Consider the following 19111-nt stretch of genomic DNA (forward strand, 5'->3'; position numbering starts at 1 on the left):
ACTCCCATGCACTGTAGCACTCAAATCAGTTTCCAGCTTCTCTGGAAAGTCTTCCCATTCCACTCAGATGCTGTGTTTTCTCACACACACGGCTCTGTCTGAAGGGTTCATTTGAATTTGATCACATCCTACCTTGAGGCCTCTCTCTGGCAGCCTGCTGCCTAGTCCTGTTAAACTCTCCCTTTGCTTCTTAACTTAGCACATGTGCATGTTGTACCCACACACGTGCAAACACACATCTTTGTACCTTCCATAAGCAATGCAGTGAACATAGCGAAAACTCAGTAACTAGTTGTTGAATAAATTTCTCAGATGCATATCAGGTAAAATTAGGATAACATAGGCTAAGTTGTGTAGGACAGAGCCAACGACGAATGAGGTCAAAGCAGAGACCTCAGAGCACTTCCTCAGTTCTACATGGATTCCCTATTGGTGTAATGGCCCATGTTTCCCATTGCCCATTAATTGGTTTGTTCTGTGCAAAGTTATTTCATCTCTTTTTTCCTCTCTAGGATGCATCCTCTGCTCCAAAGGCAATGTTATGCATGGAGTAGGATAACATTATTGAGGACAGGCTTATATGCCCAGTGGGCAGCCAGCCAGAAATTGCAGCATGAATGACATTTTTTTTGCTTGGCAAAGAAAGCGTTGCTTCACCACCCCGGAGCTCAAACACCACTTCACCTGGTTGGTGAAGGCTTCTTGCTGTTTTATTGAAATTATACTCCTGCAAACTCATATAGTAGTTGCTCCCTTAGAGTCTGGTTTGTTAACAGTAGCTCTTTCTAAAGTATGTAAAAGAGCTAAAATAATGTTTTTAGGAGTGAATTTTCAAAAAAGATCAGCAATTCCACAGGTTACTCCGGCTTTTTTCCCCATCTGCTGTGACAGCAGGTGTGATTTCACAAGCCCACTCCCATCAATCATCCTCTCCAACCTGTCTCTGGTGCCTGACAAGGTGTTTATGTGCATAACATGGAAACCATCACTAGATCTTGCGAATGAGTAAGGCTGCCTTTCGCAGTCCTCCAAAGGAAGACTTCCATGGAAACCTAGGTGCTGGGTTCAGGTGGGTGATTCATTTAATCACCACGGTCTTATCTCCATCCAGGAGTTGCAAACTCAAAGCTTTCAGGGGCAGGTGGGTATTATGAAAGTCGGAAGCATCCTAGTGTAAAACAACAGAGGAGAAAACTGCGGCCAAAGTACATAGTGCATACTCCATCTAAAAAGTATTTGCGTTCATTTTACATAAAAGTGTGCTGGCTAAACCCAAGTTTAATGTGGCCGGGTATAATGTGGCCACCAGTTTTCAACCTCTATGCTTCTATTAATTCAGTATCCTAGCCTGAGGCCCAAGCACTGATGCTTTCCAAAGAATCTTAGAATTCATAAAATTATGGACAATGGAAACTGGAAATGATCTTAGAATTTATTTATTTCAACTTCATCTTTCCAAGTAAGGGAACCAAAACCCAAAGGTTGATAAACCAACCAAAGGGTATACAGCAAGCATGTAGCATAGTCAAGACAAAACTCTAGTCTCCAACTCTGATGATTTTTCAGCTGCTTGCCATCACTTTTCCTATGTGTTAGTAACATTAATGCTTCATGTTTGCTTAATATAAATATCACTATAAAGATTTATCACAGTGATATTAATAACAGTAAAAGGCTCAAATGATAGAGGCTGGATTAAAATGTTATGTCAATGCAATAAAAGGGAATTTAGTCATTTACATGATAAACAATGACTACAAAATTAAGGTTTCAACTACGTAAAAGTATGTGGGCATGTGGACAAGGACAAGAATGAAATTTGCAAAATGAAAATTAGAGTTGCATGATTATTGTCATTCTTTTAAAAATCATTTTAATGCTGTTATAATATTCCTTATAGCATTTTAGAATATTCTCTTTAACATGGGGGTTCATTTTAATCTCAAAGGTAGCCAGTTACCACTTCCTACCTTCTTTCTTGTTAGCAAAAACTCGTATTTTGTTCAGTTATCCAGGCTTTTCCCTTGTGACTAAAGAGAATGTCCTGATAAATCTGTCAATAGCAGTGTTTCCATTCCCTTTGTTAGTGATTGGCCCAAGCATGGGCATATGATATAAATCTGGCAAGTGAAATGTAAAAGAATTTGGTGTGGAACTACTTGGAATGGGTTTCCTAATCTTAAAAGCAGGTCTCTTTTTCCACTTCTGGATGTTGTTGTGAGAATATGAACACCTGGAGCTGCTGCAGCCATTTTGTGACCATGAGGCAAGCCAGCCTAAGGACAAGACCTATAAGCTGAGATTGGCAGAGCAGAAAGATAGAAATGATCCCTAATGAATTAATGTGAAGTCACCTACCTCTGTACATCTTCTGTGTGATAATCAACTCCTTATCATTTAATTCAGTTGAGAAGTTTTCCTGTTGTTTGCCAAAGCCCCAGCCAGAATAATAAACTTAATTCTCCCCTTGTATTTTGGGAAGCATAGTGGGATACCTTTGTGGAGAGGGGGGCATACCCCATATTTTCTTCTCTTTTTCTCTTCCTAAGGCATAGGCAGCATGACTAAATTGAAATTCTCTGGTGTCTCATTTCAGGGATGCGATCAAGATGGATATAAGCACAATTCTTGTGCCTGAACTACCAGTTATGGTTCTACTAAGCACCCTAATATGACCAGGAACTGATGACAATCAGTACTTTAATATGACATCTTTAAACTATAAGAGAGTTGAAACCAGTGTGAGAGAGAAATCCTCTCTTAAGGGAAAATAAGATAAGAAAGAGGAGGAAATGAGCATTTCTAGGAATAGGAATGCCAGCCCAATAAATCTGAGTTTTTAAAACTTCCCCCAAGAGTTCTAGTGACACCAAGTACCCTTGTTTGGATGCTTGTATTTGTCCTTTTTCAAACCAGCTACTTTGTAATAATCTGTCATTTTTCTTTACTCTGGGAGTGACTGTATTTCAATCAGGGCAGTGCAGCAGGATATCTGGACATCAATGACAAGCTTGCAAAGGGGCTGTGGAGGGGACAAAAGCTACCACTGAATGCAAGATCATTGTCATTAACATACAAAGTTCTACAACTCCTGTCTGCTGGGGAGAACTGAACTTCTGAGGATTCAAAAATGTAACCCACAGAGAATGGACTGCAGATATACCTTATACATGCTGAGAAGCTTGAAAAGTCAGGTATGAAGATAAAGGAGATCCTTTGTGCTCTAGGGCAGGGATCAAACTATTATAAAGGCACTTACCCAAGAGAGGCTTACTCAAGCCTCAATTTATGGCAACAATAATAATAGTCTATTTTTAATCTGAGAGAACATTTCCTCTTGGGAAATCCTAAAGCGTTTAAAACTTTTTTTTTTTTTTACAAAATAAACATATATTTTTCATCTATATTTAGGGATTTGCCAAGAAAAAAAAAAGGCACAACCTATTCTATAATAGTTGTCAACTATGAAAAAGTTAAAGACCTCTACTATCCCTCCATCTTATTCCCCCTATTTTCCCTCACCCCTTAATGTAAGAGTTGAAACGTGCCTCACTCAGTCTAGAGCTTCTAGCTCTCTTTTGGGCTCCCAGATCCCTGCTTTCTTAGCCATCTCTACTTCTGTCATAACATTTCTCGTACTTCTCCCTCATCTCTCACCCCACACACATACAGCCTCCTGATTTCCAGGGGAGCAGTAAAAACAAATGGAAAATAAATAATACATTGTTCATGTCGTGTCTGTAACTCTATCTCTTTCACAGGCTTTTTCTTTACACTAGTGCTTCTCAAACTTTAATGAATAACCTGGGCATCTTGTTAAGATGCAGATTCTAGACTCAGCAAGTCTGGGGTGGTACCCAAGATTCTCCATTTCTAACAACTTCCAAAGCGAAACTGTGGCTGCTGTTCCTGGTCCATGGCCCATACTTTGAGTAACACAGTTTTATAAAATCAGTTACATAAACAGCATCTGAGATTCAAACAAAATACACTAAATAATTAAATGGCAATTGCTTCAGAATGGGATTTGACAGAATTTGAGATGTGCTCTTCTGAACACTAAATGTGACAAGTTCTAGAAAGATTGAATCTACCTGTTGCTATACAATATAATTATTTGCTTAAAACAGTATCAAACATTTATTGTGCTAATGAATCTGAAATCTGGGCAGAGCTTTGCAGAGACAGCTTGTCTCTGTTCCACATGGCATCAACTGGGACAGCTCAATTGGAGATTGGAGGAGCCACTTACAAAATGACTTGCTCTTAGGTTTGGCAAGTTGATGCTGGCTTTCCGCTGGAAGCTCACCCAGGGCTGTGGGGCAAACTGTCTTGGTTTCTCTCCATGTGGATCCCTGCAGGGGTTGCTTGGGCTTTCTCAAAGCATGGGGACTGAGTTCCAAGAACAAGTGTCCCAAAAGAACAAAATGGAAGTATGTGGCATTTTTATGGCCTGACCTCGAAAATCACATAGCATCACTTCTGCCATACGCTATTAGTCGAGGGAGTTACAAAGGCCTACCAGGTTCAAGGAGAGAGACATACACTCTACTCTTGATGGTGGAGTGGCAAGGTTCTAGAAGAGCATGAAGGATGGGAGATGTAACTGTGGTCATCTTTGGAAGATACAATCTGCCACACTCAACAACCCAAAGTCCTTTTTGAATAAATGATAAATTAATTAAGATATAGATTTCTCTAATTCCATCCCATCCCCATTCCCTTTTATATGTAATTTGGGGAAGAAGAAAAGAAATAGAATATTGGGGGAGAAAATGAGAAAAAGGTAAAAGAATAAAAGATTATCTGATGGAGAGTAGGAAAAAACAGGAAGAAAATAGGTGGAAAAGTGAAGATGAAAGTATAAAAAGCAAGTAAGATAGATGCAAGCACACAGAAAAGTTGCTATAAATATGAAGACAGATATCACTTATTTACTTCCTTCCCTACTCTTACTCTGCTACCTGTAAAAGAGTGGAGTGGGTACTAATCTGATTGGTTGGGAACCTTCCACTGTAACTTGGTACCATTCTCTGGTAAAAAAGAAGAAAGGTTCGAGCCCAGTACTAGACAATAAAAAATGAATTGACCTATTTTTCTCTTTCATACGTTTATTACAGCAGCAGAGTGAATTCAAACATAAAGCCTAGGACTTTCTCATCTATGGCAAGACCACCGTGTCTTTGGTGAGGAATGGGGGCTGGGATTAGGAAGATGCCATCATACTACCTGGACCCCTTACTGCATTTGCCAAATTACCTTTGCACTCTACAACTTGAGGTCTGATTCTAGTGAAAAACATACCAAAGGGCTATTCTTTGATGGTATTTATGTAATTTACTATCGTCATGCGAAGTGAGAGAGTAACACTGACATATATACACTACCAAATGTAAAATAGATAGCTAGTGGGAAGCAGCCGCATAGCACAGGGAGATCAGCTTGATGCTTTGTGACAACCTAGAGGGGCGGGATAAGGAGGGTGGGAGGGAGGGAGATGCAAGAGGGAAGAGATATGGGGATATATGTATAGCTGATTCACTTTGTTGTACAGCAGAAACTAACACAACATTGTAAAGCAATTATACTCCAATAAAGACGTAAAAAAAAAAAAAAAATTGGGGGGCTTCCCTGGTGGCGCAGCGGTTGAGAGTCCGCCTGCCAATGCAGCGGACACGGGTTCGTGCCCCGGTCCAGGAAGATCCCACATGCCGCGGAGCAGCTGGGCCCGTGAGCCATGGCTGCTGAGCCTGCATGTCCGGAGCCTGTGCTCCGCAACGGGAGAGGCCACAACAGTGAGAGCCCTGAAAATTGGCTCCCTACCCTGCCTCATTTGGTCTCCACACTGTCCTGCTGAGTGTGAGCTCTGTGGTGGCTTAAAGTGATGTGAGAAAGTCATGTTGCCCTCAGTGGTTGGTGCTGAAGGCAAGCTTCCTGTGATGAAACCGAAGAACTGCTACCCTGGAGCAGCATTTCAAAGACTAGAGGGGAATATTTCTACCACAGACTTCACGCCAATATCCTTTCAAACAAAACCACTGAGCATGCCTGTGTATCAGACACCCACCACCTCTTAACTCTTGCTCTAAACCTCCCAGTTCAGGTTCAGAATATGAAGACTTCCCTGAGGAAGCACTGTTGACTGCAACATAAGATGTTCCAGTCATGCTACTGAGACGGGTTCCTGGAAGGAAAATGAGAATGATCTATATTTTTCTTGGTTTCTGCCCAAGCTTATCGGTTTTGTAGGCGTCCTGGAGTCCTTCCCAGAAGGCAGGTCTCCAAATCTTCAACGCCAATCACGAATAAGAGTTCTGTTTACTTAAAAGATTGAAACTTGTTCAGTGTTGTATGAATGGAAAGTGCCAGATTAAAAGGAGCAATTGCTGACTGTCATCTACACTGAAGTCCTGAGAGAAAGGACCCCCTTATTCACCGCCCACTTTCCGTTCCCTAAGGCAGTCAGGGAATCTACTAGGGAGACAGTTCAGTCAAGACTGAGTTGAGTGCCTAGATGGGTGACTTGGGGCATGTCGGTTATTTTCCCTCTTTATCTTCCTTTGAAACTTGCCAAAGAAAGACATTACAAAAATGCTGAGGAAAATTCTGCCAGCAACATTTATAGCTGCTCTGTCAGGATACACCATGTACTCTCAACACAGAAAGTTGAGAAATGTGACCTTTCCTGCTACATTCATGCATTATCAGGACAGCATTATTATCAGATATGATATCATCAAATGTTAAAGAAGGGCTTCCCTGGTGGCGCAGTGGTTGAGCGTCCGCCTGCCGATGCAGGGGACACGGGTTCGTGCCCCGGTCCGGGAAGATCCCGCATGCCGCGGAGCGGCTGGGCCCGTGAGCCATGGCCGCTGAGCCCGCACGTCCGGAGCCTGTGCTCCGCAACGGGAGAGGCCACAACAGTGAGAGGCCCATGTACCGCAAAAAAAAAAAAGAAAAAAAAAAAAAAGTTAAAGAAAATAAACATAGGATACTCAAAGTGGAACCATGATGCTGAAAATGAGCAAGAAGACCCTGAGCTCCTTAATATGATTCTGCTAAATTCTACTCGTACATTCTCTGCTGTCACATATCAGACATGCCACACCTGACAGTGCATATTCTCTTGGTCCCCAAGTCCAAGGGAAGAAGAGCCTAGGGGTTTACATTCAAGCTGGAAATTCCAGTTTTAGGGCATATTCGATGTATTTATGCCACATAACAGTACATTTATGCCCCATAAATCATGAGCAACCTTGGATATGGCACCTAACCTTCCTAACCTTCTGTATGAGTTTGCTAGGGTTTATGTAACAAAATACTACAGTTTGGATGGCTTAAACAACATAAATTAATTTTCCCACACTTCTCGGGGCTAGAAGTCCAAGATCAACTTGTTGACAGCTTTGGTTTCTCCTGAGGACTCTCTTCTTGGCTTGCAGAGGGCTGCCTTCTTGCTGTGTTCTCATGTGGCCTTTTCTCTGTGTGTGTCTCCCTGGTGTCTCCCCCTCTTCTCATAAGGACACCAGTCAGATTGTATTAGGGCACACCATAATGGCCTCATTTTTACTTAATCACCTCTTTAAAGACCTTATTTCCAAACATAGTCACATTCTGAGATTATGGATTTGGGGAGGATACAATTCAATACATAACAGCCTCTGTAAAAATGGGCATCATGAGGATTTATGTAAGAGGCAGTTGGGAGCATGAATTAGAAAATGCCTTATAAACTATAAGTCACCATAGCATTATTGTATCATTGATATCATCATTTTTGTCATCATAATTATTATTCTCTATGACATATTGTCAGTCTCCTGGGAAATCTAAATTTTCCATCTTTGGAAGAATTGTAGCATAGCAGTTAAGAGAACATGCTCCAGAATTAATTGATGTCAAATCCAAACCCTGGCTCTACTACTTGTTAGCCGTGTGACCTTCAGACATTATTTTAACCTCTCTAAGCCTCAATTTCCCTATTTATAAACTAGGAATGGAAAAGCAGTACCTACCTTTTAGGGTTGTTGAAAAGATTAAAAGAGAGAATGCATTAAAATGACTGGCTACTAGTACATGCTCAATAAATGATGGCTGTTATTAATAGCAATATTTAGACCTTGTTGTTGCTGCCTTTCACAGCCAGCAGAGGTCTCTGTCATAGTTGAACTGGGACTAGCTTCCCCATGACAGTCTGGACTGCAGCCGCCAAACATATCCACTGTTGGCAGAGAAAGTAGTAAAAGCATTACAACCCTTTCTGAAGGAAGGAAAAGAAATCGAAAACAAGAACGTAGGGAATAGTTAGGATTCCATGGTTAAATGTGATATGAACAGGTGACAATGAATTAAGATTGTTTAAGTTCTAGTGCTGCTTCAGAAACTGACTTTCACTGACTGCCCTTCATGGCATCTCCCTTTAGCCCGTTCTAAAGTTGAGTTTTAAAAAATTACTCACATATACCTCAGAAGAGCAGTTAGAACGAATTGGCAAATGTTATTGTAAAGTTCTCTGAAAACAAGGAGTGCCACTAAATAAACATTTAACATTTCTCACAGTATTAAACTTATTTCAACTTTATCACCAGTTATTCTTCATGCCTCAGTTTTGCTTCTGCTGTAATATATTTCCTTTAACCTTCTTCTCCAAGACAGGCTTACACCTCCAAGTTCAATTATTCTGTCAATTGTGTTTTAAAGTGTACTGATTTCTATTAACCACTTGTGGTATCAATTTGTTGATCTGCTCATTCTTCTGAACCAATCATCTTTACACCCACCAAAAGCTGGAATGACAATTAAACTAAGGAAGGTGAGAATTATTCAAGAGAAATTAAAGCATAGAAGTAAAGACAGTGGGAAAACTGAGATTCAAAAGAGCACTGAGGGGAAAATACACATATACTAAAAAGCACAGCACAAAGCACATAGAGGCACAGAAGGGAAAGAGAAGAGAGGTGGAAAACGGATCCTGCTACACCTCTCTTTCAGCACCAAGGACAGAGCTTCTGAAGGGCTGACCCAAGCAACGTTCAGTTTAGGGTCCCTCCCAAATTCTCTAGAGAAAATGATGCATTCGAAAGCAGCTATGAAACATGCAGTAAGGTCTAATAGGGAAGCTGGAAGAGCAGCACACAAGTGATTTCACCTGAGAGGCAAAAATGGGTGATTTTCTTTCTGTTCATTTCCACAGTTTCTGTGTCTTGGGAAAGGCAAAGTTTGCTTTGCTTGGGCATGTCTGCTGTTAGTAAATGGCTGCAGGAGCTGAGGTGCTAAACCCCACAGTCTCCAGAAATCAGAAGAAATTTTCAGGGTAAGTAGTTTTTCTTTTCGTTTCTAGTTTAATACACAGTGTTTTCCTGAGAGGTTATTTAAGCAGTTTGGGGTTCTGTGGTTCTCTGAGAACATGCATTAAAACTCTGTACCCTCTCTTATTTAAAAACCTGAACCCCTGAGGAAACTGTTTTCATTTTCTTCTCATTTTTGGGGCAGTAGAAACCTGTTCTCTTTCTCTTTTTTTTTCCCCCAAATTAGATCCTCATGGGCTCTAGAAGCTATATCAAGGCAGAATTAAAAGATGGAAAATAAAAAGCTGTTACTATTCCTGAGATTTTTATGGAAGTTGATTGTTTTCCTCTTAAGGGTTTTACTTAATTGGAAGGGTCTGTTATTTTAAATTCCCCAATTCAGCACCCTGGTAATCCAGGGCTGAGGGTTTGGAGAGGCACTGTTTTCAATGGTCTATTTTAAGTCAGGCTGTTTCCAAGTCAGAATCCAATTATTCCCAACAGAGATATGCAGTACTTGAGATGATAATTGTGTATATTTTCTTTACTGATGGCGTATGATTTTGAGGGTATTGTTGTTGTTTAATTGTAGGACTTTCATTACTTACTGTAGCTCATTGGGTCAACGGAAGTTGTTGCAATTAGTCATTTTTCCAGTTCATGCCTTTAGTTTAATCAAATACTACCAAAATGAATGCACAAACATTCATTTCTAAACACATTCTGCATGCCTGTTTGCACTTTACAGGTGAAGCAAAGGGTTGCTTACTGACACTAAAAGGTCAGTAAAATGTCTGTCCATGGGTAGGAGTGAAGAATCGCTGCTTGACATAGCATTGGATCTCGTAGCCAAAGAGAAGCAGATACCATATGAGAAAGATTCTTACTCAGACACATGTTTATTTATAGTTGAACATTTTCAAGGGTCTGCTTGGCTAGCAGTGTGCAGGGATGTTGGGCATAGAAAACACTGACAGTATCCGAATGCATGCCTGATATTAAAGAATCTATACAGAAGCCTGCTTATTATGGAATATGAATTTAAACAAATACAAAGTAGCTTTTACCGAATACTAAATTCATTTTCTAATGTATTGAAGTTTGTCATCAATTAACATTTGCTTATTGATTGATTGACTAATCCATTGAGTTCCCCATTTTATCTCTGAATAGAATGGTAGGATGTTCAGACATTAGAATTTGTGATGGAAAGTAGGGATGTTCTGCTTTACTGGGAAAGTTTAATGAAGAAAAACTATATTACCTCAGCTACTGGATCTCAGTAACCAGATATGTTTTTTCTCTGTACATTTACCAACAATGTAGATGTGCCCAAATATATAAATAGGCTAGGTATTTCAATGCACTCGTGAATTTTCAGTAGGAAAATAAACTAGACAGCAATTTTCAAGAATAAGATGCCATAGAAATGCTAAAGACTACCTCTAATAATAATGACAATGTAACTCCCACTGTTTCTATGTGCAGTGTGCACCTGCATTGACTTCACTGAGCTTGGTCTGGTCATGTGCACAAGATACTCTGAAAAGGCGAGATTTTAAAATTAGCCCCCAGGGCTTCCCTGGTGGCGCAGTGGTTGAGAGTCCGCCTGCCGATGCAGGGGACACGGGTTCGTGCCCCGGTCCGGGAGGATCCCGCATGCCGCGGAGCGGCTGGGCCCGTGAGCCATGGCCGCTGAGCCTGCGCGTCCGGAGCCTGTGCTCCGCAACGGGAGAGGCCACAACAGTGAGAGGTCCGCGTACCGAAAAAAAAAAAAAAATTAGCCCCCATTTCAGGCTTGTCTCCTTCACCTGAATAATGGGGAAGTTAAGAACATGGAGCTCTGGAAACAGACAGATCTTGGGTTGAATCAGCTCCATAATTACTGGTGTATGACCTCAGCAAGATACTTAACCTTTCTGTTACTTTCTTCAACTGCAAAAACGGGGATAATAATAATAATAAGCACCTATTTCCTTCATCAGGTTGTTGTGAGGTTTAAATAAGATAATGCTTATAAAATGTTAGCTATAATTATTAATTTTTTCAGGCAATATAGCAAGTTTGCATTGAAGCCCCAAGCCAGAAAAGCTCTGGAGACTAGAGATCAGGATGTAACTGAGTGAAAGTTTAGAGGTTGCAAAAGACAGAGATCTATGATATAAGTAGTTGGTCTTGTGACCCTGCTATCAAGGCATTTTGTTCTGGGTTCAGGAAAAACCATTTCTATCTGGAAATGACTGCCCACATCACCTTCCACCCCCAGCACAGACACATTAAATAAGTCACAAGTTTTGGATTTAGGGAGACACAAGATGAAAGCTAGGCTCAATGTAGCCCCCTACACATTGTGTAATCTTAAGAAAGTTACTGAGTCTCAATTTTTTGACCTATAAAAGGAAGATATCAATATCCACCTTCAGGGTTACTATAAATATTAAAACGAGGTAATATCTGTACAGTACTAGTGCCCGGCACACAGTAGCAGCCAGAAGTGGTAGTGAATATTGTCTTTAGAAGGAGGTTGAGAACTCAAGATGTTTCTGTTTTTCTTGTTTGTTTTTTGCTTAACTTGATAGCCTTGAGAAAAGAGAACAAACAATTAAAACCCTGTAAATCTTAATAAATAACTTCTTAACAAACTCAATGGGAGCCTGGTATGGAAGCAGGAGCCCAAACGAGACAACCTACAGATAGATGTTCCAGGCAGACTGTGGTTCCACACTGAGGGACTGAATATCATCAAATCAGGATGTATGTCATAGCTGATGGGGGCCTGACCATGCTCTGTCCCCCTGTTTTTTTAAAGTAGATTATTCACTCACTCTAAGAGATGCTAGAATAAACTATAAAGACTGTGTAAGAAATTCAAAGGCTCGTTAAAATTTGTAAGTAGTATTATATATAATGATTCTTAAAAGAGTAAGACCACCGATAATCTTCTAGTCCTTGCCTTCTCCACTTTCTCACCTCCATCCACTCTTAACTAACACTCTTTGCTGAGGTCATCAGTAATCTCCCAATTTCCAAGTCCATTAGACACTCTGCAATTGTAGTTTATTTGACCAATGCACCTATTCCCACTTGCCCTTAAACAATAAAAGCTACAATATTTTAAGTGCAACGTGCCAGACATTATGATAGAGCCACGAATCTCAATGGGGAGAGCAATTTTGCTCCACAAGGGACATTTGACAATGTCGGAGACTTTTTTCACTGTCACAGCTGGGGCGAGGGGAAGTGCTGCTGGCATCTAGTGAATAGATGTCAGGGATGTTGCTAAAAATCCTACAATGCAGATGACAGCACCCCCTGCCCCAAGAAAGAATTATCCAGCCCCAGTTGTCAACAGCGCCAAGACTTTACGTATATAATCTTAGTTGACTGCACAATAACCCTATAGATGGGTATGATTATCCTGATTTTGCTGATGAGGAAACCAGGCTATCATTATGAATTACTTAGAGAGTGATTGTCAAGTTAATGAATTCTCCAGGCTCTTTACTTCTCCTACCTGAGACCAGTTTACTATCTGATAGCATATCTATCGAAAGGAGAAAGAAAGGAGAAAACCCAGCCCAGTTCTGTGTTATATAAGCAATGCTGGTTAAAAAAAATTTTTTTTTAATCTAAGGAGGGAGGAAGTTGAAACAATGAAGCTGAAAAGTGGGGAGTAATCTAGCATCTCACTCATTTTCTGCTTTCACACCCACAACTCATCAGGAACTGCCTGGGCAACCAAGGCTTACCCCCACCTGCTGCTCTAAAGAATCTAAGAGCAGAGACAGTGCAATGCAAAAAATAAGTAAATCAGAAACTCATGCAATGGTGATTACAACGTCAGGCTCAGAATTGATTTTCAGAGTTGAGGGTTTCCTTTCATATAGTTTAGTCATTGACACTTAGCTGTACTATTTTTAAGTAGCTGTCAAACCTCGGCAGAGTAAAATGTCCAGCAAGATGGTAACAAATATCCCAAGGTTTAATGCCTCCCTCCTACCTGACAGGGAAGATGAGGCTAAGACATCATAAGCCAACTACAGACCCTAGGAAAGAGTGATTTCTGGCCATTGATTTCCAACGTGGCCCAGTTGCAGAAGGAAAGGCGTTCTGGGCCTGAGCCTGCCTCGAAGGTGAAAATATCCTTGAACAATCAGAAAGCTTTGTGTTTTTCCAGAAGCTCTTGGCAGCAACAGTGCTATCTCCAGGGTAGTGGCTGCCCTTCTCTGAATAATGAGAAAATTATAATTATTATCAAAAATTATTATTATGCTTTAAAATATATTTAGTGCAAACAGTGTGCCAAGATAAAGAACGATTTTTTTTTAAACAATTCTCTGAATTCATTCCAAATCACTCGCCCCTTACAATTATTTGTTCATTTTAACACTTTCACATTCCAGGCTGAAACATTCAAAATAGCATACAAAATGACAGCCAGGATTAAGCCAATCTCCTAACCAAAGGAGAGCAGCAGTTAGCAGAATTGAGAGCAAATCCTGGCCACCAAGCCAGCCTCTACCTCTGCCACAAGCCTAGAGCAAGAGTTCCCATGGAGGCCCATATACTCCATGTCTAAATATTTTAGTTATAATTAACAAACACCATTGAATGAAGTGTTTACTCCTCCTGCCTTGATAAAGGCGCCTTCTTAACAATCTGGAAGGCCAGATCTGAATTTAGGGTTCCTGGGCCTTAAGAGTTCCACACAAAATGTGAGAGGGCAGGAGAAGCTGCCCCACCCGACCTCCTGTCCCAGGGACTCTGTCCTCTTCTCTCCACACCTTGGGCTACATCCAAGCTATTCATCTGAGCTCCTCCAAACAGCTACCCCTGGAGCCATGGGTCCCACACATACATGCCACAGTCTTCCTTCAGGGTGACACATCCAAAATGAGGCTGGTGCTCCCCTAGAAATAGGCTCCAAGCAGTTTGGGCAGAGAATCCTGAGACCTTGGTACCAAGAGAATGGTCTAGAATGGGAGTATGGACTCGACGGATCTTCTCCTTGGTGCCATGGGAGAGCATGACCTCATCCTCTAGGAAGGATACGACCAGATGGGGTCCAATGTGGAGCCCTCGGAAGCACAGCGCCCAGGGCAGGAGTCACTCTTACCCAAGTCTCAGGGTCCTACCATAGGCTATAAGCCTTGTGCTTCCCCCAGCATGTGGCTTTGAGGCACTGCTACCCTTGGCACAAAGTCATTTCCACATTTTTCTTCAGGACACAATGACTTCTGTCCCCCACAGACATGCACAAACCTGGCTTTAAGAGCCCAGAGTCTCTTCTGGCCCCAACAGGTTGGTGTCATGGGGGCAACCAATGGGCTCTGTTGCTTTTCCCACGCTATGTCCAAAGTCCCCACGGTTGGAGGATTGGCTTTTCCCAGTGGGCTAGTGATGTGGCAGTTGCTATGGCTTTCAGATGTCAAAGGAGGGCGTTGGAAGGCCTGCGTGCCAGTTCTGCCGCTAAGAAGCTGTGACTTAAGATTTGTTAATCATCTCTCTGGGTCTCAGTTTCCCTGTTTGAACAGTGAGGGCATTGGACTAGGTCAGAGATTGAAAACTGATGATGCATGGGTCATTGGTCCATGGATGTGGGATTTTGGGGTGAAGGGGGATGGGAGATTTCATAAGGCTTAAATATTTTTTAAATTAGTAATGAGTCTTTAAAAATTAGGAGGTTTCAGGAATTCCCTGGTGGTCCAGTGGTTAGGATTCGGCACTTTCACTGCCATGGCCTGGGTTCAATCCCTGGTCGGGGAACTAAGATCCCACAAGCCACATGGTGCAGCCACAAAAAAAAAAATTAGGAGGTTTCAAATAAAGTTCGGTACATGGATTTTCCCTAAATATAAAAACCACTCTACTTCCTCTAAACCCCATTATTCTTGAGATTTTCTCCCACAGCCCAGTCTCCCAAACCCACCATGTCCTGCTACATAAGACCCAAGAGAGAGGATGGGAGATTGAAGGAAGTGAAGGGAGGCAGGGGAAAGGCAAATGCGGGCAAGAGAGACAGGGAGGGAGGAGACAAGGAGAGGGGCTGGGAAGCTAAGAGAAACAGACCAATCAGAGAAAAAGAGCTAAGACTTGAATAGCTTTCTAGGTGTCGGGTATGACTGTCAACATCTTCCACATGTAATAGCTCATTTCATCTTCACAAAATCCCTGTGGGACGAGTTCCATTATTTCCCCCATTTTACAGAGGAGGAAACTGAAGCTCAGAGAGGTGAAGTTACATGCCCAAGACCCCAGAGTTTGGAAGTGGTAGAGCTGGGATTCTAATGCTGCAACAGCTCCCCATCTCACTCAGAGTCCAAGCACAGTTCTTTCAATGGCCCAGCACGACCTCTCAACCTCACACCCTTCCACTCTGCCCCTGCCTCACCCGGCTCTTTCCACTGGTCTCCCTGCTGTCCCTTCCACCTGCCAGCCGCCCTGCCGCCCTGCCTTCGTACCTGCCATTCCTCCTGCTTGGCTGTCAGCACAGTGGGCTTCCTCAGGTCCTCCAGTTCGTGACTCAACTGCCACCACCTCCCCGAGGGCTTCCTGCTTACCTAAGTACTCACACACGCACCATCCTCACCCTGTCCTCACCCGCTTCCCTACTTTTTTGTTCTCCAAAATACATGTCATCATCGAACATACCACATCTTGGATTTATCTTGTTTATTACTGTCTTCTCTGGAATGGAGGCTTCATGAGGGCAGGGATTTTTTTCTATTTTTTTCATTGCTGTATATCCAGGGCTTAGAATAGTGCCCAGCATATAGAAAGTGCTCACCAAAATATGTATCGAATCAAAAAAATCAAAAAATGTACCCAAAGCAGCCAAGCTCCAAAGAGTCTGACTTGACCGACATTGTTTTCTATCTCCTCTCAGTAAACGTGTCACGGTCCCTCCTCTCCCTCCGGGCTATGGCGCCTCTCAGCCAGCTGGGGGGCCACATCAACACCACGTGTGCGGCAGAGAACTCCACCGGGGCCAGCCGGGCCCGCCCTCATGCCTACTACGCCCTCTCCTACTGCGTGCTCATCCTGGCCATCATCTTTGGAAATGGTCTGGTGTGTGTGGCCGTGCTGAAGGAACGGGCCCTGCAGACCACCACCAACTATCTGGTGGTGAGCCTGGCCGTGGCAGACCTGCTGGTGGCCACCTTGGTGATGCCCTGGGTGGTGTACCTGGAGGTGAGTAGGTCGCAAGTGCAAGCTGCCCATGTGACCGTGCTTGTCTTTGTCTTCCGTGAGCTCCTGGCATCTGGGGTCAGAATGCTCCCTGCCATGATCCAGGGTCTAGGGAGGGAAGGACAGCTCCTGCCATTCGCCCTTTCATGAGGGACCTGAAGGTCCTGAGAGCACCATTATTCCAGCATCACTTGCCCACGTCAGAACCAGGGAGCTGGGAATGATTCTCTCCCCAGGCCTCCAGCATCCAGGTGACTGGACTTGAGTGATGGGACTTGTCCTAGAAATGCACCAGGCTTACTCTCTGTGCCAGTCATGTTGCAAAGATACGTGGGGTGGGGTGGGAGCAGTCCAGTGGCCATCCTCATCAGTGTTTCAATGTATATAGGGGTGGCGATGTGCAGGAGGCATGTAGGGGCAGAGGAATTAATCTTTAAAAAAACAATTTTCTTTTTTAACTGAATGAGAGGAAAAGAGAGCAGGAACAGTCTGCAGGTAGATCAGACTTCTGATGGTTCAGTTGCCCTCGGACTCAGCATTTTCCTCCTGGGTACCAGCTCTCTGCAGACTCCGCTTCCAAAGGAAAAGACCAAATTTATATTTTTGGTGCCTCCCTCACCAGTTAGATAATGCAGCAGACCCTGGAGAATTCTGCCGGAGAGAAACATTTCTTAAATTTGAAAGTATTTTCATTTGAAAGTGCAAAACAGAGTCAGGAGGTGATCAAGACAAAACATCCATTTGCTAACAAGGAAATCAGGGTGCCTACACCTGTTCAAGAAACAGATATTCCTACCAGGAAAACATGCAATTACTAAAGAGTTTTTTTTAAACCCTTAATATCCTATTAATATTTCTCCTCTGCACTGTGTTTCATTCTAAAAAGGTATCCAATGAAGGCTCAAAATGATGCCATGATTAAGAGAAATTAAAATTCATCAAATTAATATCTCAGTTAATATTAATAGTGAAGATGACAGTTAATTAAGTATGACATATCACAGGAGAACAAAAACCTCGAACATAGACTGCTTAGACGAGTAACCATATTAAAGAATGACTGGGGACTAAAATTAGACTTATGATCTCAATGGGGAGACATTAAAGAAAGAAATCAAGGAGATAGAAAAGGAAAGGAAAAGAATAAAAACAACTAGGCTGATTGGGATAGATTTAAAGCCTAAGGGAATACTCAGAGAAAAAAATATGCGTTAATTTTTCCCAGTTAGGATTATCTTGATGTCAAAGGGTCTTGTAATTATCTTGACCTTTCTGTCAACCCAATTAGGCCGAGACATCCTTGAAGTCAGAAGCTATGTCTTTGTTCTTTTTTTCCCTGTAGTCCAAACATACTACCTGGCACATAATATGTACTAAATAAATATTTGATGTATGAATGATTAAATGAATCTGGTCTGCAATGTATGCATTAGATGGGCCATTCCTGCTTATACCATCTGCAGCTACATCTATTGTTACAATGAACTATTTACATTTATTTTATTTTTTAATAAGGATACTGAAAAGGAGTTAGAAGTATATGATATTTCTGTTCAAGAGTGAGGCAGACTTTAGGTGCTACAACCCAGTGTGGATGGATTAGTCAATGATTCAGAACATCACCACACCCTCCTCAAAAGTGTTTCTGTCCATCCCTATACATTACAAGGATTCTTATGTCTGCCAAAGGATGAATGTCAGAAAGAAAGGCAGGAAGAGAACCTTCACTCTGATAAGCATTTTAATGGCCTCTGAAATAAAACCAGCCTTTTGGTGTCTGTGCACTCAGGGCACTCATTTGCTGTCCATTTGTGATTGCTTCCAGGACTCTGAATGGATTATATTGGAAAATCTCTGTAGGTACGGGTATAGGAGATGGACACTGTGACCTTCTCACACTAGATACCCCTGGCATCCCCTTCTAGCCACACCTGCCAGTATGGGTGGTACGCCCACTCTACTGCTAAGCATAGAGGAGCAACTGAGCAACAGAGGGCCAGCATGAAATCTTGCGAAAGGCCTTAGTGGACTCTCTGCAGGTTGTATCTATGGGTTTTCCCCTGTGAGAAGAGCTCTGCTGGAGCTCTTGTTTTCCCTCATTAAAACCAAGATGCCCTCTGTCCAACAGGTTGTTTATAACAGGTAGGTGTTCAGTAATCAAGAGTACGGTCACATAAGTTTAAAATCATACAAAAAAGATGTGAGGGAGCAGAGACATCTCTCCACTGGGAAATGGGCTTTGTGACCTCTTTTTGGTCCTACCCACTTGCTTCAAGGCTCTAGTAATTGCAGCTTAGTATCTCTACGTCACTTTCCCCAACAGTCAACTAAGGGTCTGTCTCAATAAAAGACAGAATATGACGTTAGGTAGCCATCATTAACAGACAACCAGTTAAGATAATAGAAGGCTCTATTCCAAAGGATCAGGTCTCCCTATCCCACCCCAGTCTGTATATTTCCCTTAGTCTTAAATGCCTGCCTGCTTTCTGTGGACCTCAGAAGTAGACTGGGTGCTTTAACGACAGAAAAGAGCACTTTGAGCTCTTAAAGTGATCGTGAATACATGAATTCACATGTCTCAGAGAAGAGCAAAAAGTGTTACTCTCACTAACTTGTCCTAATGATGAGTAGCTGGT

The 19111-nt window shown here is 42.2% G+C and overlaps 1 protein-coding gene across 2 annotated transcripts in view; it reads left to right on the top strand.

Annotated features, from left to right (window-relative positions):
- Positions 1-16208: 16208 nt before the first annotated feature.
- The window catches only part of DRD3 (dopamine receptor D3), a 36279-nt gene continuing 33376 nt past the window's right edge, over positions 16209-19111 (top strand). For both annotated transcript variants that reach the window (XM_004317502.4, XM_004317503.3), the window contains exon 1: positions 16209-16478. In XM_004317502.4, the coding sequence (XP_004317550.3) occupies positions 16209-16478 (270 nt within the window). The remainder of the gene's footprint in view (positions 16479-19111) is intronic.

This window comes from Tursiops truncatus, chromosome 4 (assembly GCF_011762595.2).
Source record: "Tursiops truncatus isolate mTurTru1 chromosome 4, mTurTru1.mat.Y, whole genome shotgun sequence".
Classification (NCBI taxonomy): domain Eukaryota; kingdom Metazoa; phylum Chordata; class Mammalia; order Artiodactyla; family Delphinidae; genus Tursiops; species Tursiops truncatus.